The sequence below is a fragment of the Somniosus microcephalus genome, chromosome 5, assembly GCF_052327205.1.
Source record: "Somniosus microcephalus isolate GS21.2 chromosome 5, FLI_Smic_1.0, whole genome shotgun sequence".
Classification (NCBI taxonomy): domain Eukaryota; kingdom Metazoa; phylum Chordata; class Chondrichthyes; order Squaliformes; family Somniosidae; genus Somniosus; species Somniosus microcephalus.
This window is the reverse complement of record NC_140991.1, coordinates 91,674,540-91,699,219: the sequence shown is the minus strand read 5'-3', so window position 1 is coordinate 91,699,219 and position 24,680 is coordinate 91,674,540. Positions and strand designations below refer to the sequence as shown.

At 48.1% G+C, this 24,680-nt stretch overlaps 1 protein-coding gene across 1 annotated transcript in view; it reads right to left on the bottom strand.

Annotated features, from left to right (window-relative positions):
- The window catches only part of LOC147117200 (tomoregulin-1-like), a 367,875-nt gene that overhangs the window by 191,402 nt on the left and 151,793 nt on the right, over window positions 1-24,680 (bottom strand). The window contains 1 exon segment of the mRNA XM_085987985.1: window positions 15,998-16,127. Coding sequence (XP_085844111.1) covers window positions 15,998-16,127 — 130 coding nt within the window.

Below are 24,680 nucleotides of genomic sequence, written 5' to 3'. Positions count from 1 at the left end.
CAGCATTTGATCGAGTGTGGCATCAAGGAGCCCTAGCAAAACTGAAGTCAATGGGAATCAAGGGGAAAACTCTCCATTGGTTGGAATCATACCTGGCACAAAGGAAGTTGGCTGTGGTTGTTGGAGGTTATTCATCTCAGTCACATGACATCACTGCAGGAGTTCCTCAGGGCAGTGTCCTAGGCCCAACCATCTTCAGCTGTTTCATCAATGACCTTCCCTCCATCATAAGGTCAGAAGTGGGGATGTTCGCTGATGATTGCACACTGTTCAGCACTATTCGAGACTCATCAGATACTGACGCAGTCCGTGTCCATATGCAGCAAGACCTGGACAACATTCAGACTTGGGCTGACAAGTGGCAAGTAACATTCGCACCACACAAGTGCCAGGCAATGACCATCTCCAACAAACGAGACTCTAACCATCTCCCCTTGATATTCAATGGCATTACCATCGCTGAATCCCCCACTATCAACATCCTGGGGGTTACCATTGATCAGAAACTGAACTGGACCAGCCATATAAATACTGTGGCTACAAGAGCAGGCCAGAGGCTGGGAATTCTGCGGCGAGTGTCTCACCTCCTGACTCCCCAAAGCCTTTCCACCATCTACAAGGCACAAGTCAGGAGTGTGATGGCGTACTATCCACTTGCCTGGATGAGTGCAGCTCCAACAACACTCAAGAAGCTCGACACCATTCAGGATAAAGCAGCCCGCTTGATTGGCACTCCATCCACCACCTTCAACATTCACTCCCTCCACCACCGGCGCACTGTGGCTGCAGTGTGTACCATCTACAAGATGCACTGCAGCAACTCGCCAAAGCTCCTTCAACAGCACCTTCCAAACCCGCGACATCTACCACTTAGAAGGACAAGGGCAGCAGACGCATGGGAACATCACCACCTACAAGTTCCCCTCCAAGCCACACACCATCCTGACTTGGACCTGTATCGCCGTTCCGTCACTGTCGCTGGGCCAAAATCCTGGAACTCCCTTCCTAACAACATTGTGGGTGTACCTACACCATATGGAGTGCAGCGGTTCAAGAAGGCGGCTCACCACCATCTTCTCAAGGGCAATTAGGGATGGGCACTAAATGCAGGCCTAGCCAGCGACGCCCACATGCCATCAATGAATTTTAAAAAAAAGTGAGTCCATGATTAATAGATGGCCATGCTCTGGGGGCTACCAAACCGTGTTACAATGACCCCAATAATAACTCCGAGCCGTGTTCGGAACAGGGGTTCCGATATCGGGTGGGAAACCGATAGCAGTCTTTGGCAGGGTGAGCAGTCTTCACGGGCTCCAACATCCAGAGGTCAGTGGCCAAGATAATTTCAACAGTCAGAGCAGAGATCTGAGCAGTCTCCCTCTACCTCTGCACCACGTAGGAGTGGTAGGAAAAGGAAGAGCAAAAGATGGAATTAGAGGAGTTGGGAGGTTTTGCATAGAGACAGCAATTGTAGAATGGACTCAGGATGCTCAAAGGCTGCGCCCCGCTTTAACGACACTTCGCTTGATGTACTGCTAGGGGTAATAAGGAATCGGAGAGAGATACTCTTCCCCAGCAACGAGAGAAGAAACCTGCTACTTCCACAAAGAAGGCGTGGCTGGTTGTGGCCGAGGGGTTCAGCAGCAGGAGCATTGTACCACACTCCTGGATTCAGTGGAGGAAGCGCTTCAATGACATAACCAGGTCAGAAAAGGTGAGTACAGCTGCACATTCACCTACATCCTATTGTGCACATCAACCCCCCCCACCTCACTCTGCCTTGTCAAGCCTACTCCATCACATCACTCGTCACACCCACTTACCTTGCAAGTGCAACCATCGATCTCTTACTATGCACTTCCTCACATCCCCATCTATCCATCACCCTGATCCTGATGCAATTTGATGCCCTTCCCTGAGAGTCACCCTCACCAAATGTACTGCATTAATCAGGTGAACACGTGCCATTACAGTCACCCATAGGTCTGTTCTTTCCCCCGTTGCAGGAGAAGAGAGCGCAAAGCACTAGGGAGAGGGAAAGATCCAGAAGTGGTCCTCCACAGATTTCCCAGTTAACAACTGCAGAGGAGGAAGAGCTGGAGATCAGTGGTGTATCAGGATCCCTGATTGTCGGAGATGGAGAGGTTGGGACCTCCCAGCTACCTGGTGACACAATTAAATATCAGCGACCCACATGTTATACAACACTCAGTCATGCTGACCTGATTTGAAGTGAAATATGATCATCTTCATAATGCTAAGTTGCAACATTCTTACCTTGCCAGTACTAATTCACATCTTTCTCTCCGCCAGGGTCTTCACGCATGCAGCAAGAGTCCATGGACCTCCCGGACCATGAATCCTCAGAGGAGCTGATTCTTTCTGAGGATTCACCATCCAGGACTCATGCTTACCATGCATCAGTGCAGATACTCGCACTCGATGGGTCCAGTTACACAGATAGTTGGGTTTTCACCTGGTGTCTCAGTTCACAAGTAAGCAAGACCAGACAGTGGCAGGGACAGCTGTGGAGGGTCCGTGTTGGAGGATGCAGCCCTCTCCAAATTCTGCTCAGCTGGACATAGCTGCTGTACCCCTGGTGCCATCGATGTAAAGGATAATCATTGAGGGGCAGAGAAAATCTGCGATGTATTGGGAGGCCTTCCACACACACTGTCCATGATTGCAGTGAGCATGGAGGAGTCCAGCTCAAGCATGAGTGGGTTAATGTCACAGAGTATTGCAAGAATGTCTTTTTGCATGGATAGTGTGTCCAACTCCGTGGAACATCAATCGCAGCAATCAAATGAGTCCATGCTGGTTTTGACCACGGACGTGCCAGTTCTGGATGCCAATGTGTCTGCCGCCTTAAATAGGATGTCAGATACTTTGGCCTTGCCCTTACAGCTTGTCACTGATCTGCACCAAGCTGCTCTCCAGCACAGTGGTCGAAGTGAAGTGCAGCTGGCCCATGAGAGGGATGATGGCGAAAGGGGACATGGAAGTGGAATCTCCATGCAAAGCGCTCCCGCTCCTCACCTGTTGCCCCCCACTCCCCCAAACAGTACCCGACATACTGCCTCCTCTCCCACTGCACAGGTGCAGGTGGAGAAGTCTTTGGTGGGGCCTCACATGCTCTAACACCCAGAGGTTATTGATCAGAAGCATCTCAACAGACAGAGCAGGGATCTGAGCAGCCTCCCTCTACCTCTGCTCAAGCCACAGGGGTTGCACCACGTAGGTGCGGTAGGAAAAGGAAGAGTAAAGCTTTGTAGATCAAGGGTAGGCACATGAGTGTATGAGAAAATGCTATGTTGTTAAATTTCCGTTGTTTACTAGAATCACAAAAAATGTATTAATTTGCACCAATTTCCCGTGTTGCCCATTCTGGGTTGCTGGATGTTAACTCACCTTTTCAGTTGCTTGTTGATGAATGGGAAGACAAGCATTTACAGGGACCAATGGGGGTTGGATGTGCAATGGGTGGTTGGTTGGTTTAGGACTAATTCGTGTCAATGGGATTGTGTGGGGGGCAGGGAGGAGAGTGGCCGTTTGATGTGATTGCTACATCGGTCCAGTGTTGGTAACTAACTGAACCGTACTGCTGTAAGGGAATCCCTGGCACCCAGGGCAGCAATGTGAGCAGCTGGTGCTGCCTTGGGGGGGGGGGGGGGGGGCGCCATCTTCATCCTCTGCCTCCTCCTCGGATTCGTCGGCAGACGATGTGCGCTCAGCACCTTGTTCATCCTGAAGCTCCAATTCTTGCTGCTGTGCAATGTTGTACAGAGCGCAGCACACCACAATCATTCTGGAGACCCTCACTGGCGAGTACTGAAGGGCGCCTCCAGATCTGTCCAGGCACCTAAATCACATCTTGAGCATGCTGGTCGCTTGTGCAATGCCACATCTGGTGGTTACATGGCTTTCGTTGTACCACTCTTGGGCTTTATTGGTTGGGTTCCTCACAGGTATCATCAGCCAAATTTGAAGAGGGTAGCCTGTCTCAAGCAGCACTCCCTCAGTACTGCACTGGAGTGTCAGCCTAGATTTTGTGATTTTAAGTAAAAGTGGACCACCTTTCTTGACAAAATTAATGACTTGATCAATTTCAGTATTAAAGATAACACCCCATTTGTCTACCTGCAGTCCAGTTCTGTCTCTTTCTGCCTACATAGAGTCAATCAGCACTAACTTTTCAAATGGGGAGTTAATTATTCTATACAGGTTGGTGTTTATAGCAAAGCCAAATCATTACTTGTGAAGACATTCACTGGGTCTCTGAGGATGAGAAAAAGTGTGCTGAAGCATGCTTTTCTAAACAATGCTTGTATCGGTGTTATAAGAAGATAAATGGCTATTTATCATAACCCAATGTTTGCTTCCTCTGACAAAGTCATCAATACAGTTCTTCAGCTTACCAACTATGCCACAGGAAGCCAGCTTCTCAATATGGTTGCAATCCCATATGATATCAAAGGGTGCAGAACAAGGAGCTAGTGCTCTAACTGGTCATTGAGAGAAATAATAAATTTGCATTCATATAGCACCTTTCACAAGCTCAGGATGGCCTTCACAGCTAATTAAGTACTTTTGTTTGAAGCATAGTCATTCTTGCAATGGAAGGAATGTGGGACAGCCAATTTGCAAACAGCAAGGTCCCACAAACAATTGGGTATTAATTTTTCTTGGGTGGTGTACAAAATGAGCGATAGCGAATCGGCAGACTTCAACGGGAAAGACAATCGGATGGAGTACAGAATGGGCTGCCAATTTCCTATCAACCATTTTGCACCACCGCTTGAGACAAATTCATAGACCAAAGAGACAAATGACCAGATAATGTTTCTTTTATTGATGCTGGTTGAGATCTAATTGTTGGCCAGGACACTGGGAGAACTCGCCTGCTCTTCTTCAAATATTTCTATGGGATCTTTTTCATCAACCTGAGAGGGCAGATAGAGTCTCAGTTTAATGGTTCATCCAAAGTTTGGCACCTCCAACTGTTTAACACTCCTTTAGTACTGCACTGAAGTAATTATGTGTTCAAGTCTCCAGAGTGGGGCTTGAACTCATGACCTTGTGCCTCAGACAGAAGGTTGCCACCACTGAGTCAAAGCTAACATTCTGAGAGCAAATAATTTTGGACAGTGAGATTTAGAATGACAAGTTAACCAGTTTGCTCTGAAGCCGAATTGCAAGAAAGAACAAGTTTACATTTATGTAGACCCTTTCACGTGCTCAGGATGTCCCAAGGCACTTTACAGCTAATGAGTTACATTTTTGAAGTGTAGTTACTGTTGTAATGTAGGCAAAAGTGGCAGTCAATTTGTGAACAGCAAGGTCCCAAGTTGAATGACCAGTTAATCTGTCTTTTAAAGTTGGTTCTTATTTGAATAGTGCCATAGGATCTTTTATGTCTACCTGGCAGGGCCTCAGATTAATGTCTCATCCAACAATGCCTTAATCCCTCACTACTGGCTCAGAGATGAGAACACTACAACGGAGCCCAAGCTGACACTAATTGGTGAACAAATAGCAGAGTGTTATGCATGAGGTGTTACAACAGCTTCTAATTCATTGTGAAGTAGTATACTTTGGGGAATAGAAGAGTGAGAGGAAGTATAGCCTAAGCAGTAAGAATTTTAATAGCATAGTGGAACAGAGAGATCTAGAGGTGTAGATGCAGAGATCTTTAAAGGTGAGACTATAAGTAGAAAAGGCACTAAAAACGACAAATGGAATTCTGGGTTTTATACACAGCAGCACTGAATATAAAAGCAAGGAAGTGCTACTGAATTAGTACAAGTCACTGATTAGGCTACAGCTGGAATACTATATGCTGTTTTGAGCATAAAAAGGATATTAGAGCCATGAAAATGGTACAGTGAAGATTCACTAAAATTATACCAGGACAGAGATTACGGTTATGAAGAAAGCCTTAAAGCCTTGGCCTAGAAATTGGATATGGGCCGAAAACGGGCAGTGTCATGGCCCAGCGCTATTTAGCTGTGCAGATCAAAGTGGTCTAGGTAGCTCGCAAAATTCAGTGCACATTTGCATTATTCTTCTTCTCCTTCTTAGGCAGTCCCTCGGAACCGAGGGTGACTAGCTTCCACATTAAAAATGAGTTCTCAGGTGACTGATGAGTCCAATGCGGGACCTACAGTCTCTGTCACAGGTGGGGCAGACGGTGGTTGAAGGGGCGGGTGGGTGGGGTGCTTGGGTTGACGTGCGCTCCTTGCGCTGCTTCTGCTTGGCTTCTGCTTGCTCCCGGTGAAGAAACTCGAGGTGTTCGGCGCCTTCTCGGATGTTTCTCCTCCACTTTGTGCGGTCTTGGGCCAGGGATTACCAGGTGTCAGTGGGGATGTTGCACTTTTTCAAGGAGGCTTTGAGGGTGTCCTTGAAGCGTTTCCTCTGCCCACCTGGGGCTCTCTTGCCGTGCTGGAGCTCCGAGTAGAGCGCTTGTTTTGGGGGTCTCGTATCGGGCATGCGGACGATGTGACCCATCCATCAGTGCTGATCGAGCGTGGTCAAAGCTTCGATGCTGGGGATGTTGGCCTGAGCAAAAACACTCATGTTGGTGCGCCTATCCTGCCAATGAATTTGCAGAATTTTGTGGAGGCAGCGTTGGTGGCACCACTCCGGTGCTTTGAGGTGCCTGCTGTCCATGGCCCATGTCTCTGAGGCATACAGCAGGGCGGGTATCACTGCTGCTCTGTAGACCATGAGTTTAGTGCTGGATTTGAGATCCTGGTCTTCAAACACTCTCTTCCTCAGGCGACCGAAGGCTGCACTGGCACACTGAAGGCACTGTTTTACTTCGTCATCGACGCCTGCCCTTGTTGACAGTAGGCTCCCGAGGTATGGAAAGTGGTCCACGTTGTCCAAGGCCTTGTCGTGGATTTTGATAATCGGGGGGCAGTACTGTGTGGCGGGGGCAGGTTGGTAGAGGACCTTTGTCGTACAGATGTTTAGTGTAAGGTCCATGCTCTCGTACGCTTCGGTGAAGGTGTTGACGATGGTTTGGAGTTTGACCTCCGAGTGAGCGCAGACGCAAGCGTCGTCTGCATACTGTAATTCAACGACAGAGGATGGGACGACCTTGGATATGGACTGGAAGCAACGGAGGTTGAACAGTTTCCCGTTTGTTCTGTAAATTAGCTCCACTCCAGCGGGGAGCTTACTGAGGGTGAGATGGAGCATTGCCGCAAGGAAGATCGAGAAGAGCGTTGGTGCGATGACACAGCCTTACTTGACCCCGGTTCGTACGTGGATTGGGTTTGTGGTGGAACCATTTGTCAGGATCACAGCTTGCATGTCGTCGTGAAGCAGGCGGAGGATGGTGACATTATTATTATTATAGTGCTGATCTCAGCGCTAAAACCGCTGTTCATTGGCTTACCGTTCAACAGGTGGGCCAATATCGGGTGCAGGTCAATTCCAAGTCATGTTTGGCCTAGGCTTTCTCCACAATTTAAACAGGAGGGTCTTTGATACAACAGCACCTCATTGTCATTTCATTTGGAGTGTCACTTGGAAGTAAAACTGACTAGGAAAAGAAGGCTGAGCAGCAGCAGAGGGAGAGAGCAACACGGTTCTCGGGTGTGGTTCTGGAGGCACTGGTAGTGGCCGTGGGGAGGAGGTAGGGAGCCATCGGCCCATACGTGTAGAAGGCTGTGGCAGGAGATATCTGCTTACGTGATGGCCAACAGCGTGATCCGCAGGTCCTCAATCCAATGCTACAAGAAGTTTAATGACCTCACATGGCAGGTCAAGGTGAGCGAAGACTTCAGCAAATGCCATATCCCACCATCTGCACCACTAGCCTCACACACTGCTCAATGCACCACACCCCTCACCTACCAGCAATCTCTACCTATCACCACTCAGACCTCACAATCATAACTTCACTTCACCCTCACAACCGTACCACTGCTGCACCTCACACCCACATCTCACACCTTGCACGCACTGACAGCTATTCCGCTATGGCAGGCACATCGCCCAAACACCTTGCACCCACGCTCACTCACACACTTCCCATTCTCTTGCAGGCTAAGGTCACAATCACCGCGAGCAGTGGCAGTCGGGAGGCGGCTAAGCCGTGATACAGACCTTCAGCCAACTGGAGGAGAGCGGGCTCGACATCATTGGATGGGAAGTCACCGAGGCCGTGGCAATGGGCGAATTGAAGCCCTTGGGAACAATAACGGTCTGCTCATCCCTAATGCTTCTTCTCACATCCCACTTCTCCCTCATCCCACAATCTCTTCTCACTTACAAGCTGCTGATGCTATATGCATGCATATCTTGCTCCCCCCCCGCCCTCCCCCCACCACAAACCAACCCTGTGCCTTTCTGCTTTCAGATAACCAAGAACAAGCAGCCGCAGAGCCTGTCCCCGAGCCGATGCAGGAGAGCGAGAGGAGCAAAGAAGACACAGTGTCACTGCAGCTGACACTCGCAGACACCAGCTCAGAAACTGGCACTGCGCATAATTTAGAGCGTAGTGTAGATGCAGGATCTGCACAGGGTGAGGCAATGGGCATGAGTGGCCTGCAGCAAGGCCAGGGGGATAGGGTAGCTCGGGGTCCAGCTCCCTGGAGGGCGAGTTTGCGCGCGGGTTCTGCTGCACACGACTCAGATGAGGATCTCGATAGGGTGGCCTTCAGAAGAGTGCAATGGCAAGCCTGCCAGAGAGCCTCTTAGCAATGTCAAGGGGCATGGAGAAGTCCGCCTCCAACATTGGCCGGGGCTTTGCACAGAGCTTGGAGCCCAGGATTTCCAGGCTGGAAATGATGGACAACTCCAGGAGAGACCGTGTCAACCCAGACATGATGCTGCATATGATGGTTGATGTCGCGGCTGCCATTGCAGCACACCCAGGGGTCAGTACTAGGACCGCAGCTTTTCTTGATATATATTAATGAGGTGGGCTTGGGTGTACAGGGCACAATTTCAAAATTTGCAGATAACACAAAACTTCGAAATACAGTGAACAGTGAGGAGGATAGTGATAAACTTCAAGAAGACATAGACAGGCTGGTGAAATGGGCGGACACGTGGCAGATTAAATTTAACGCAGAAAGTGCAAAGTGATACATTTTGGTAGGAAGAACGAGGAGAGGCAATATAAACTAAAGGGTACAATCCTAAAGATTGTGCATGGACAGAGAAACCTGGGGGTATATGTGCACAAATCGTTGAAGGTGGCAGGGCAGGTTGAGAAAGCAGTTAAAAAAGCATACGGGATCCTGGGCTTCATAAATAGAGGCATGGAGAACAAAAGCAAGGAAATTATGAAGAATCTTTATAAAACACTGGTTCGGCCTCAACTGGAGTATTGTGTCCAATTCTGGACACTGCACTTCGGGAAGGATGTGAAGGCCTTAGAGAGGGTGCAGAAAAGATTTGCAAGAATGGTTCCAGGAATGAGGGACTTCAGTTACGTGGATAGACTAGTGAAGCTGGGGTTGTTCCCCTTGGAACAGAGAAGGTTGAGAGGAGATTTGATAGAGGTGTTCAATCATGAGGGTCTAGACAGAGTAGATAGAGGGAAACTGTTCCAATTGGCAGAACGGTCGAGAACCAGAGGAGACAGATTTAAGGTGATTGGCAAAAGAACCAAAGGTGACATGAGGAAAAACTTTTTTACGCAGCGAGTAGTTAGGATCTTGATTCAATGTTAAGAACATAAAAACATAAGAAATAGGAGTAGGAGTAGGCCATTCGGCCCCTTGAGCCTGCTCTGCCATTCAATAAGATCATGGCTGATTTTCTACCTCATCTCCACTTTCCTGCACTATCTGATTGAGAATTGGTTAACAGACAGAAAACAAATGGATCTTTTTCAGGATGGCAGGCTGTGACTAGTGGGGTACCGCAAGGATCGGTGCTTGGGCCCCAGCTATTCACAATCTATATCAATGATTTGGATGAGGGGACTAAATGTAACATTTCCAAATTTGCTGATTATACAAAGCTAGGTGGCAGTGTCAGTTGTGAAGAGGATGTGAAGAGGCTTCAGGGGATCTCGACAAGCTCAGTGAGTGGGCGAGAACATGGCAGATGGAATATAATGTGGATAAATGTGAAGTTATCCACTTTGGTTGAAAAAACAGAAGGCAGAGTATTTCCTAAATGGTGAAAGACTGGGGAATGCAGATGTTCAAAGGGACCTGGGTGTCCTTGTACATGAGTCACTGAAAGTGAATGCGCAGGTGCAGCAAGCCATTAGGAAGGCAAATGGTATGCTGGCCTTCATTACAAGAGGATTTGAGTACAGAAGTAAAGAAGTCTTACTCCAATTATATAGGGCCTTGGTGAGACCACGCCTGGAGTACTGTGAACAATTTTGGTCTCCTTACCTAAGGAATGATATACTTGCCATAGAGGGAGTGCAATGAAGGTTCACGAGATTAATTCCTGGGATGGCGGGACTGTCGTATGAGAAGGGATTGAGTAAACTAGGCCTGTATTCTCTTGAATTCAGAAGAATGAGAGGGGATCTCATTGAAGCATACAAAATTATTACAGGGCTGGATAGGGTGGATGCTGGGAGAATGTTTCCCTTGGCTGGGGAGTCTAGAAACAGAGGCCACAGCCTCAGGATAAAGGGTAGGCCATTCAGGACTGAGATGAGAAGAAATTTCTTCACACAGAAGGTGGTGAATCTTTGGAATTCTCTACCCCAGAGGGCTGTGGAGGTTCAGTCATTGGGTATATTCAAAACAGAAGTCGATAGATTGCTGACTAGTAAGGGCATCAAGGGATATGGCGAGAGGGTCGGTGAATGGAGTTGAGACAGAAGATCAGCCATGATCTCATTGAATGGCAGAGCAGGTTCGAACGGACAAATGGCCTATTCCTGCTCCTTTTTCTTAAGTTCTTATGTTCTTATCCCCACATCCCTTGATGCCCTTCATATTCAAAAATCTATCAATTTCTGTCTTGAATATACTCAACGACTGAGCCTCCACAGCCCGCTGGGGGTAGAGAATTCCAAAGATTCACCACCCTCTGAGTGAAGAAATTTCTCACTATCTCAGTCCTAAATGGCTGATCCCTTATTCGGAGTCTGTGACCCCTGGTTCTAGACACCCCAGCCAGGGGAAACATCCTCCCTGCATCTACCCTGTCAAGCCCTGTAAGAATTTTGTATGTTTCAATGAGATCACCTCTCATTCTTCTAAACTTCAGAGAATATAGGCTTAGTCTACTCAATCTCAGCTCATAGGACAACCCCCCATCCTAGGAATCAGTCTGGTGAACCTTCATTGCACTCCTGCTATGGTAAGTATATCCTTCATCAGGTAAGAAGACCAAAACTGTATACAATACTCCAGGTATGGTCCCACCAGGGCCCTAAAGAATTGCTGTAAGACATATTTACTATTAATACTCAAATCCTCTTGAAATAAAGGCCAACATACCATTTGCTTGCTGTACCTGCATGTTAACTTTCAGTGATTCCTGTACAAGGACACCCAGGTCCCTCTGAACACCAACATTTCCCAATCTGTCACCGTTTAAAAAATACTCTGCTTTTCTATTTTTCCGACCAAAGTGGATAACTTCACATTTCTCCACATTATATCCCATTTGCCATGTTCTTGCTCACTCACTTAGCCTATTTATATGCCCTTGAATCCTCTTTGCATCATCCTCACAACTTACATTCCCACCCAGCTTTGTATCATCAGCAAACTTCAATATATTACATTTGGTCCCCTCATCCAAATCATTGATATAGATTGTGAATAGCTGAGGCCCAAACACTGATCTTTGCGGTACCCCACTAGTTACAGCCTGCCAACCCAAAAATGACCTGTATATCCTACTCCCTGTTTTCTGTCCATTAACCAATCCTCAATCCATGCTAGTATATTACCCCCAATCCCATGAGCCCTAATTTTGTTTAATAACCTCTTGTGTGGCACCTTATCAAATGCCTTCTGAAAATCCAAATACACCACATCCACTGGTTCCCCCTAATCTATTCTGCTAGTTACAACCTCAAAAAACTCTTAACAGATTCGTCAAGCCTGATTTCCCTTTCATAAATCCGTGTTGCCCAATCCTATTATTATTTTCAAAGTACCCTGTTACCACGTCCTCAATAATAGATTCTAGCATTTTCCCTACTACTGATGTCAGGCTAACTGGTCTGTAGTTCCCCGTTTTCTCTCTCCCTCCTTTCTTAAATAATGGGGTTACATTTGCTACCTTCTAGTCAGCGGGAACCGTTCTAGAATCAATGAAATTTTGAAGATGACAACCAATGCATCTACTATCTCTATAGCCACCTCTTTCATAACCCTAGGGTGTAGGTCATCAGGTCCAGGGGATTTATCGGCTTTCAGTCCCATTAATTTCTCCAGTACTTTTTTTTACTAATACTAATTTCTTTCAGTTCCTCATTCTCGCTAGAGCCTTGGTTCTCCACGATTTCTAGGAAGTTTTTTGAGTCTTCTTCCGTGAAGACAGACACAAAGGGCTGGATTTTCATTGAGCCGTGGAGTCGGGATTGGAGGCGTGTGGGGGTTTAAAATCCTGAAATCGGGGGTCCCGACCCCACCCCGCCTCCATGCCAGTTTCAAAGGAGGCGGGTACCCGCCCCGCACTGCGACCCACCTCCCCGAGGCGGGAAGGGGATTAGTGCCAATTAACTGCCTGTTAACAGGTAGTTAACAGGCAGTTTTTAGCCTAATCCCTATTTTCATTGTCGAAATGTGGGATTCCCAATGGCCCCAAACCACGCCAAGTTAGCGAGGTGGGCCGTCGGAATGAAGGGCTTGGAGGGTTCGAGATGTCTGGTGTTCAGGTGAGTGATGGGTGCATGAGTGCAGAGGTAAGTGTGTTTGGTCTGTGTAAAGTGTTTAAAGAAGTTATACTAAACTTTACTTACCTTTACAGCCTTCCTTCCTTCAGGTTTCGGGAGTCCCTCATCTCACCGGCACAGAAAGCAGAATGGCCGCGATCTGTCAAAAATTGCAGCATTCAGCTTTCTGTTCTGGAGATCTCTAAATCAGCCTGAGAGGAAGGAATTAACTTAGAGTACAGATTGTCAGTGTTTGACAGCTTCAACCAGCTGTCAAATGCTGATATTTCATCTGTTAAAAGGTCTTAACAGATGAAATATCAATCTGTGACGTCACCTGTTGCCGGGTGGCCCTTAATTGGCCTGCTGAGCCTGCTGGGTGGGCTCAACAAGGTCAATCAAGTCAAAATCGCGTGGGTTGGCTACAACTCGGTGGAGGCAGGACTACAACCCCGAAAGTTGTAGTCCCGCCTCCTACCCGTCTCCGCAATGAAAATCCAGCCCAAAGTATTTGTTTAATTTATCTGCCATTTCCTTATTCCTCATTATAATGTATCCTGCCTCAGCCTTTAAGGGACTCACGTTTACTTCCGCTAATCTTTTCCTTTTTACATACCTATAGAAGCTTTTAGTCTGTTATTATGTCTCTCGCTAGTTTACTCTCATATTCTATTTTCCCTTTCTTTATCAATTTCTTGGTCCTCCTTTGCTGAATTCTAAAATCCTTCAATCCTCAGGCTTACTGCTCTTTCTGGCAACATTATAAGCCTCTTCCTTTGAGCTAATACTATCTTTAACTTCTCTTGTTAGCCACGGTTGGAAGACTTTTCCTGTGGGGTTTTTGTGCCTTAAAGTAATGTATATTTGTTGTAAATTATGTATTTAAATGCTAGCCATTGCTTCTCTACCGTCATACCTTTTAATGTAACTTCCCAATCTACCTTAGCCAACTCGCCCCTCATACCTACATAGTTTTCTTTGTTTAGAATTAAGACCCTAGTTTCGGATTTAACTAAATCAATTTCAAACTCAATATAATATTCTATCATATTATGTTCACTCTTCTCTAAGGGCCCCTTTACTACAAGGTTATTAATTAACCCTTTCTCATTGCACAATACCAAATCTAAAATAGCCTGTTCCCTAGTGATACTGATCTAGAAAACTATCTTGTATACATTCCACAAATTCGTCCTCCACACTATTAAGCAAATTTGGTTTGCCCAGTCTATATGTAGATTAAAGTCCCCCATGATTACCCTTGTTACATTCGCCTCTAATTTCCTGATGTATACATACCATGAATTCGCCCTCCACACTATTACCGCAAATTTGGTTTGCCCAGTCTATATGTAGATTAAAGTCCCCCATGATTACTGTATTACCCTTGTTACATGCACCTCTAATTTCCTGATTTATACTCTGCCCTACATTACAACTACTGTTTGGGGGCCTATAAACTACTTCCACCAATGTTTTCTGCCCCTTGCTGTTTCTTAGCTCCACCCAAATTGATTCAACTTCTTGATTTTCGGAGTTAAGATCCTTTCGCTCTACTGTCTTTATCCCATCTTTTATTATCAGGGTTACCCCTCCTCCTTTTCCATTTTGCCTATCTCTTCTAAAAGTTAAGTATCCTGGAATATTTAGTTCCCAACCGTGGTCACTTTGCAACCACGTCTCCATTATGGCTATTAGGTCAAACCTATTAATTTCTATCTCCGCTATAAATTGATGTATTTTGTTGCGAATGCTTTGCGCATTCAGATATATTGCCTTTAGCTTTGACTTATTACTATTTTTCCCTGATGTCACCTTAGTCACTGATGCCTTATTACCTTTGTTACTCTCTCTGTCCCTTCCTGACCCACTCTGCTTATTTTTACCCAAAATTCTACTCTGCTCTAGAGCTTTGATATTTCTCTCGCTGCTTTTAAATTTACTCTTTCCTGAATCCTCCCGCCCTCCTTTATTAGTTTAAAGCCCTGTCTACTGCCCTAGTTATTCGATTCGCCAGGACACTGGTCCCAGCCTGGTTTAAGTGGCACCCCTCCCAACAGAACAGCTCTCTCTTTCCCCAATACTGGTGCCAGCGTCCCATGAAGCAAAACCCCTGCCTCCCATACCAGTCTTTGTTGTACGAGCAGCAACTACAAACTTGCGTACTACACTGCCACTGATGCGGACACCCACCCCCAATATGTGAAAGAACTACTCCCGAGATTTGGGATCAAAATGACCTGCAGATTGGATGTTCCTATTTTATTCATTCATATCTACTGAAGACAGCAGCATACATAAGAATTCTAATCTTTCCCACATTAAAAGCATTAGATGATAAAGTTATTTCTGTCTTAGTTCTAACGATGTGTAGAAGGAAGTAAATGGGTTGCAGTACGAATACAGTAAACTGCTTTTTCCTACATGTAGGCCTGGATTTTCCTCTGGGGAGGATTTGCTGTTGGAGGAGGGTCAGGATAGGGATTCCACCTGCAGCCCTGCACCGCACCCCCTCTCCGCCGACCCATTTTCCCCTTATTAATCATGTAAGGTAGGGTAGACTCCTCGCCACACAGATGGAGCTCGCCACTGCTGCTTAGAAAAATGGTGCGGTGCTACAGCAGGACATCCCTTGCAGCACCATGAAGAGGAGGAGGACATCTTAAATGTGACAGAATTGCACCAAACACTTTTAAGATTTTTAATTTATGGTCCCGGACTGAGGTGACTGTTTGGGGCCAGAAGAAAGGAAGAGGTGGCCACTACTAAGCCCTCTCCCTCTAGCGTTGGCTATAGCAGGCTTTCTGTTGCTACCCCAGGTGTACCGCCACCCCTCTAGTAGCAGTTCCTGGGGTCAGTGAGAGTTGAGACAGGAGGCAGCGAAATCGGCCGATTTAGATCCCTTGTAAAGCGGGGAGTAGAATTTACCACGCTGCTAGCACGGATGGGGATAGCAGTAGATCTTCCCGTCCCATTTCCTTCCACTATAGGCATAGTGGATGAAATAGTCAACTTCTGATATATGGTTAGTAAGGCCCTTCAGATAGTTATCCATCAGTAAATGCTTTCACTTATCACGCAAGAGAGAATACTTAAGACATGCAATCACAATAATCACAGTTTAAAGTAAAATAATGTTTTGCTCAGAAGTCCCATTTTCCAACTTGTAGTACGTACCTGTGTAACATGGACCTTCTGTTACTGCTGTGATCTCTTTTTGATATTTGCATGCAGCTAGCCTCATGAAGCATTCATTCTGGTAGGTATCTCCATTAGATGCACAAACGGGGATGTAATGTGTATGGCACTGAAAGACAAAAAGTTTGCCAATGTTATACGCCTGGATCACGACACAAGTTACTTCTCTCAAGGTCAAAGCTTGATAAAACAGTACAATAGAGATAACTACTCAGAACATGAATCAAAAGCAACTGACATAGGAAAACAGGTCTAGAAAAATCTAATACTGTACCTCAATCGCCTACTCTGTCAAATATCTATCCAAGTCTCCCTACATTTTTTCTACACTATCTTCTTTCCTGCACTGTCTCTTTGGACAGTCTACTCCAAATATTCACCACTGTCTGTGTAAAGTAGTTGCCCTGAATTTCCTTGGTTCCAGACCTCAGTGGTAACTCAGGATCATGCCCAATGGTGCTCTCCAACACTGACTCTGCCAGTTTGTGGGGTTAGTGTCAGGGCACTTCATTAGTGTGGAGTAGGCTGGCGCAAGTGCCACTTCAGGTTTGGTCTCTGGTGCCCACCTGCTCCATGCTTCCAGAAACTTCAGCCTTGGTCCACCCTTGATGGGAGGGTGATGCCCAGCTGCCCCCTGCTGATAGGGAAAGTATAAAAGACAATACACGTCTAGTTAGAACATTCTCAATCTTGACCTTGACCATAGACAATTATTTTAAAGCTTGTTGGCACAAAAATGAAATATTTGATGCAGACGTTTTTTTTATTGATTGCTATAGGGGAAATCTTTTGCCAGCAATGTATTTCTGTAATGATCTTTGGAATAAATCTCTTCTTTGAAATTAGCTCTGGCGCTGGGAATCTGACTAGAATACAATATTTACAAATACTTACAGGGATTGAATTTATAAATGTGCATCCTCGGCAGGGAACTCTCCATGCCAGGAAAGCCCATTGAGAAATCATCAGTGCACTCCCATCATTTTCCTTCCATTAAAATTAAAATTTTCCCTTTAGTGCACAAGCAGAAAAGGGCAATTTTCACTAATCACAGAATCACAGAAACCCCACAGTGCAGATAGAGGCCATTTCGGCCCATAAATTATTGCTTGCAATATTGGTTCACATTTGACTGATATTATTCTGTTCACTTTTATTACAAAGGTGTTAATACATTTATTTTAAATGGATTAGTGCATCTCTTAAAATACCAGCAAGAGGAATGTGATACAAATGGTGGAGGGGAGACAGAAAATAACTGGAAAAGAAGCAATGACCTGGTGCAGCAGCAGGATATAAAACCTGCTGCTGCTTAAAGGGCAATAGCAGCATTGGAGGAGCAAGAAATCTGGAAGACAGTGATGCCAGCTGTAGTGTATGTAACCTGTACTACCTTAAGAGGATACCTTAAGGTGAAGGACTACTTTTTAACAGCTCCTGTACATTGTAGTACCGGTAGTGACCACACCGGTATATAAACCCTGTGGAGTAATATGTATCTCAGTTCCAGCTCTGACCCTCAATCACTAAAGACCTGTTTAGTTACTCTCTGTTGTCTGTGTCGTGTTATTCATAATAACTGCACTTGTAAACACAGACTCAACAGTGGTGACGAGTCTGATCGAACCTAGCAGCAGTTTTGCATCACCTCCCCCAGTACTGAATCTGGGGTACATTGGAAGGAGGCTGCGTCCTGGAACACGGGCGTTAACCAAGGGCATCTGCCCTCAGCATCCTACAGAGCGGTGCATCGCAAGGGAGGCCATCGAGAACCGGGCTTGGGTTTCTGGCCATGAAGTCCAGCATAAGGGCTGGCTACAGGTAGTGCGCAACCCTTCTAAGGCAGCGGCAGGTAAGCCCGATCGAGCGGCGCGGGGGAAGACGGCCGAGCTTGTCGGAGGGAGAAGGGGAGGAAAGCATAGAGGGCGGAGAACAAGACCGCAGCCGGTGTCAGGGGCCGGACTGCAATCGCGGGGCAGAGACGCGCAGCAGCCAGAAAGGCGCTCCATTGCCACGAGGACCGCAGAAAGCGGCGTGGCAACAACAACAACAACAACAGCAGCTCAAGGAAGCGCACATACAGGGAAAAACAAGTGCAGGAAGGACCGCTGTGAGGCGTGGGCAGCAGCAGCGCAGGAAAAGGCACCATCTTGAGCCAGCGGAGAAGAAGACGAGCGCGGGAGCTGCCATCTTAAATTTAAAATAAATAAATAAATAATATCCGAAGGGAAAGAAGAAACTCAGCTAGGATGCCAAAAACAGGCAACATTACTGCATTCGACAACGATGTGGAAGATTGGTCCACTTATGTGGAACGCATCGAAGTTTATTGTGGAGCGAATGAAGTGCCGGATGATAAGAAAGCACTAACTCTATTAAACTTGATGGGTGCGAAGACGTACGGGTTATTGAGGAACCTGATAACCCCAGATAAACCGGTAGAAAAAAGTTTCACGGATATTGTTGCTATCCTGCAGGAGCACCTAAACCCTACACCGCTGCTGATAGCAGAACGATTTAAATTCTACAAGAGGAATCAGCATAAAGATGAGAGTAATGCTGATTACCTTACGGAATTACGCAAGCTATCAAAGCACTGTCAGTTCGGAGCAGGACTGGCAGATTCCCTACGGGACAAATTCATCTGCGGTCTCCTGAGCGAAGGAACCCAGAAAAGGCTACTCTCAGAGAAAGAGTTGACACTGGACAAGGCTTTCAGTGTGGCCGTATCGTACGAAGCAGCAGCACGGGGAGCTGTGGAAATACAGCAAAAGCCACCTGAATTGAGCACCAATGAAATGGCATTGGGTGCAGTAAAGTGCTATCGTTGCGGTAGGACAACGCATGACCAGAACCAGTGCTGGTTCAAAGACAAAGAATGCAGGCAATGTGGCAAACTTGGTCACATAGCGAGAGTCTGCCGGTCAGGAAAGAAGACCAACAGCAAAAAGTCACCGCAGGAGAAGTACAAAAAAATACATAAAGTGACAGAGAACAGTTTGGATGAACAGAAGACTGATTCAGACTCCAGCAGCAAGGAACTGGGTTGTCTGAAGATACATAATGTGGGCAACACAGCAGACCACCAAACTATCTGGGTCATGCTCAAGATAGCAGGAGTCCAAGTGAAGATGGAATTGGACACAGGATCGGCCTTAACGGTCATAAATAAGCGAGACTACAAAAGGTTATTCTCGCACATTCCCCTGAAGGATGCGAAGATTGTATTGAAAACATACACGGGGCAAAAAGTATACCCCAAAGGAAAAATAAAAGTAAACGTGGTCTACAATGGTAAAGAAAGTCAGAAAATGGACTTATATGTGTTACCTGATGGAGGTCCGCCACTACTAGGATGTGAATGGATCCGGAAAATACAACTGGATTGGCATTCCATACGAGCACTGACTGTGGATGCCAGTAAGGAGGATGACGTCAAACCTGGACGACTGTCCAAAATCTTAGACGATGCTAAGGAGGTGTTCCAACAGGGATTTGGGACACTGAAAGGAATTACTGCAACCATCAAGGTTGAAGAAAATGCAAGCCCAAAATTTTTCAAAGCCAGACCGGTGCCTTATGCGATATGACCTGCTGTGGAAGCAGAGCTGGAAGGGTTAGAACGTTCAGGAGTACTGTCCAAAGTGGACTGGAGCGAGTGGGCTACACCCATCGTTCCTGTCATGAAGCGATCGTTGAGCAACACGCCTGGTGAACCTAGGAAGGTTCGCATCTGTGGTGATTTCAAAGTCACTGTTAATCCAGTTCTTCACACAGTGCAATATCCGCTTCCGCGGATTGAAGATATCTTCGCTTCGCTATCTAGCGGCAAGCACTTCACCAAGGTAGACCTGGCGCAGGCGTACCTGCAGATGGAAGTTGATGAAGTGTCGAGACAGTATCTCACGATCAACACGCATAAGGGCTTATATCAGTATAACAGGCTGGTTTTTGGAGTGGCATCGGCTCTGGCTATTTGGCAACGGGCCATGGAACAGGTCTTGCAGGGAATTCCAGGGACACAGTGTTACTTGGATGACATCCTGGTTACAGGAGATAACGATAGTGATCACCTCGCGAATTTGGAACAGGTGCTCATCAGATTGAAAGAATATGGGCTAAGAGCTAATCGCCAGAAATGCGAGTTTTTTCAGAAGCAAATTTCATACTGCGGCCACGTTATTGACAAGGAGGGGTTACATAAGTCTCCTGACAAGATTGAGGCAGTAGTCAAGGCTCCAGCACCGGAAAATGTGTCACAGTTGAGGTCGTTCCTTGGGCTGGTTAACTACTACCACAAGTTTTTACCAAATTTATCTACGGTGTTACACCCACTAAACACCCTCTTGCAAACGGGAATACCATGGAAGTGGAGCGATGGCTGTAAGCGGGCTTTTCAGAAGAGCAAGGCGTTGATCACGTCTAAGGAAGTGTTGGCTCACTTTAACCCAACGCTATTCGGTTAGCTTGTGATGCATCTCCCTATGGTATCGGGGCGGTGCTCTCACATAGGTTTCCAGATGGCTCGGAAAGGCCAGTCGCTTTTGCATCCAGATCATTGACCTCCGCTGAGCGCAACTATGCTCAGATAGATAGGGAGGCCCTCAGCCTCGTGTGGGGAGTGACGAAATTTAACCACTACCTGCACGGACAACAGTTTACACTGCTGACAGATCATCAACCATTGGTTTCCATATTCAATCCTAAGAAGGGTGTTCCGGTAATGACGGCGCAGAGGCTTCAGAGATGGTCCCTTTTCCTAGGGGCACATCAATACGATATTGAGTTCAAAGGTACAAAGCAACATGGTAATGCTGATGGGCTGTCGCGCCTGCCACTACCTACAGCAGAAGAGGCACCGGCAGTTGATCCTGTCGAGATATTCCACTCGACCATCATCGAATGCTTGCCAGTCACCAATGCGGGTATTGAGAGAGAGACCCGAAATGACCCGACACTGTCTCGGGTCTACGATTTGACGGTGAAGGGATGGCCAGCACATGGCGAACCACTGTTACCAGCATGCTCAGCCAGACGAGAACAGCTGTCCGTATGTCAAGGAACACTGATGTATGGAACAAGGGTGGTTATTCCTCCTAAATTACGGGAGAGAGTCTTAAAAGAATTGCATGAAGGTCATCTGGGGGGAGTCAAGATGAAAAGCCTTGCTAGGTGTGGTAAACCACGTTCACTATCGTATCACTGTTAGTAGTTAGCACTGTTCACCACTGTTCGTTATAACTGTATCACTGACCACTATTGTATCACGGTACGAGGTCGCCTCTTGCCACACTGCTATACCTGGGATGACCACTGCCGACTCCGCCTTGGCTCCACCCACCAGGCCAGGTATAAAGGTGAGCGACTGGCTGGTATTCCTCCTGCTTGGATCGGATCACCCACGAGAGTGGGCTCTGTTATTTAGTCAATAAAAACCTTTAGTCACCTTCGTAACTCTTCGCCTTTTATTGGAGGAATTGATAGGTATATCAATTTTATTGACTAAATTTAATGATGTCCGACAACGAGTCACAACCGGCGGAGGAGCCACCAGCGCAGCTCCCAGGAGCACAGCCACACCAGCCAGCTTGGCTGCGAGCCCTCAGACCGCCGTACCTGGACCTGAACCCACGAGCAGCAAACTCAGCCGCAGACTTTAAACACTGGCTGGTCTGCTTCGAATCATACCTGAGAGAATCCAGCGTCCCTCAGGCATCCAAACTAAGTGTCCTGCAGGCACAACTGAGCCCGAGAGTATACACTCTCATCGAGGACATGACTACCTACGAGACCGCCATCAACCTGCTGAAACAGAAGTACCGGACCCCGGTAAACTACATGTACGCTAGGCACCTCCTAAGATCACGGCCGCAACAGCCAGGAGAATCAGTAGCCGAATTCTCACAGGCGCTATATGCACTCGCCAGGAACTGTGAGTTTAAATCGGTGTCGGCAGCCGAAAATACTGAAGATAATATCCGCGACGCATTCCTGAAAGGCCTACGGTCCGAGTACTCACGGCAAAGACTGCTGGAAGCTAAAGACCTCAGCATGGAAAAAGCTGAAGCCCTCGCTATCTCCCTGGAAGTGGCCCACCAAGATCAGGAAGCATTCACCAGGTACTGCTCGCGACCCTGGGACTCGGGCCCGACCCCTACCACAGCACCCTTCCCAGCGCCGCCCCCGGGACCTACCTCTGCGTCGGCGTCCCGGACCCGACCGGCCCCGCCACCCCCGGCACCGGCCCCGACATCGGGCATCCGCGATCGGGCCGCCGGCTGTTTTTTTTGTGGCCAGGAGAAGCACCCGAGGTCGCGCTGCCCAGCCAAGAACTCCATATGTAAAACCTGCCTGAAGAAAGGCCACTTCTCCAAGGCCTGCAGGAGCGGATCCTCAGAGGCCAGCAGTGCCGCATGCGAACTATGGGGGCGGCCATCTTCGTTTAGGGCAACTGAGGCCAGCATCCCCACACATGAGTCATGGGGGCGGCCATCTTTGTTTAGGGCAACTGAGGCCAGCATCCCCACACATGAGTCATGGGGGCGGCCATCTTTGTTTAGGGCAACTGAGGCCAGCATCCCCACACATGAGTCATGGGGGCGGCCATCTTTGATTAAGGCAACCGACCCCAATAGTGCCTCATGGGGCCCTACCTCGTGGGAGACGCCATTTTACTCACCACGCCCGACCGCCTCGCCCGCAGATGACAACGACTCGCTCAGCTACACACTAGCTTCCGTCACCCTGGACCAAGCCCGCCCGCACCATCTGTCCAAGTCAATGATGGACATCAAAGTGAACGGCCACGCCACGACCTGCCTGTTCGACAGCGGAAGCACGGAGAGCTTCATCCACCCAGACACGGTGAGCCACTACTCCCTCTCTGTCCTACCAACGCGCAGCCGAATCTCGATGGCATCGAGGTCCCACGCCACGGACATCAGCGGCTACTGTGTCGTGACCCTGTCGGTTAAGGGCACGGAGTATAAAAACTTTAAACTCCTCGTCCTCCCCCATCTCTGCGCTGCCGTCCTACTAGGGCTGGACTTCCAATCCCACCTCCAAAGCGTAACCCTAGCATACGGTGGACCCCTCCCCCCACTCACAGTCAACAACCAGCAAACGTTAAACCGCCCACCGCGTAACACCTGCAGCCTCTCCACCCTCAAGGTCCCGCCACCCTCTCTGTTTGCTAACCTTACCCCTGACTGCAAACCCGTCGCTACCAAAAGCAGGCGGTATAGCGCCGGGGACAGAGCCTTCATTAGCTCTGAGGTGCGGCGCCTCCTGAAAGAGGGCATTATCGAGGGGAGCAGCAGCCCCTGGCGTGCCCAGGTCGTAGTCGTAAAGACCGGCGATAAAAACCGCCTGGTCATCGACTACAGCCAGACCATAAACAGATATACCCAGCTGGACGCATACCCCCTCCCCCGCATATCTGACATGGTCAATCAGATTGCACAGTATAAAGTATTCTCGACCATCGACCTGAAGTCGGCCTACCACCAACTCCCTATCCACCCTGAGGACCGCCAGTATACCGCCTTCGAGGCGAATGGGCGCCTATACCACTTCCTTAGGGTCCCCTTCGGTGTCACTAATGGGGTCTCGGTCTTCCAAAGGGAGATGGACCAGATGGTTGACCGGAACGAACTGCAGGCTACATTCCCCTACCTAGATAACGTCACTATCTGCGGCCGCGACCGGCAGGAACATGACGCGAATCTGGAGAAATTCCTCCGTACGGCCCAACGGCTGAACCTCACCTACAATAAGGAGAAATGCGTGTTTAACACCACGCGCCTTGCCATCCTCGGCTGCGTAGTGGAGAACGGAATCATCGGCCCCGACCCAGAAAGAATGCGCCCCCTCATGGAGCTACCCCTCCCCCACTGCCCTAAAGCACTTAGGAGAACCCTGGGGCTTTTCGCCTACTATGCCCAATGGGTACCCAATTACGCGGACAAAGCCAGACCCCTCCTGAAAGCCACTTCCTTCCCCCTCACGGAGGAGGCGTGCGCGGCCTTCTCCCTCATTAAGGGAGACATAGCCAAGGCCACGATGCACGCAGTGGACGAGTCCATCCCCTTTCAGGTGGAGAGCGACGCATCCGACTTCGCCTTAGCCGCCACCCTAAACCAGGAGGGGAGGCCAGTGGCCTTCTTCTCAAGGACCCTACAGGGCCCCGAGATCCGACATTCGTCGGTCGAGAAAGAGGCCCAGGCGATCGTGGAGGCAGTACGGCGCTGGAGGCACTACCTGGCAGGCAAACGATTTACCCTCCTCACCGACCAGCGTTCGGTGGCTTTCATGTTTAATAACAAGCTGAAGGGCAAAATCAAGAATGACAAGATTTTGAGATGGAGAATCGAGCTCTCCACCTACGATTATGAGATCTTGTACCGGCCAGGCAAGCTGAACGAATCCCCTGATGCCCTTTCACGAATGACATGCGCCAGCGCGCATATCGATAGGCTTCAGACCCTCCACGACCAGCTCTGCCACCCCGGAGTCACCAGACTCTACCATTTCATTAAGGCCCGCAACCTGACCTACTCCATCGAGGAGGTCAGGACCATGACCAGGAACTGCCAGACCTGCGCGGAGTGCAAACCGCACTTCTATAGGCCGGACCGAGCAAGCCTGATCAAGGCCACCCGCC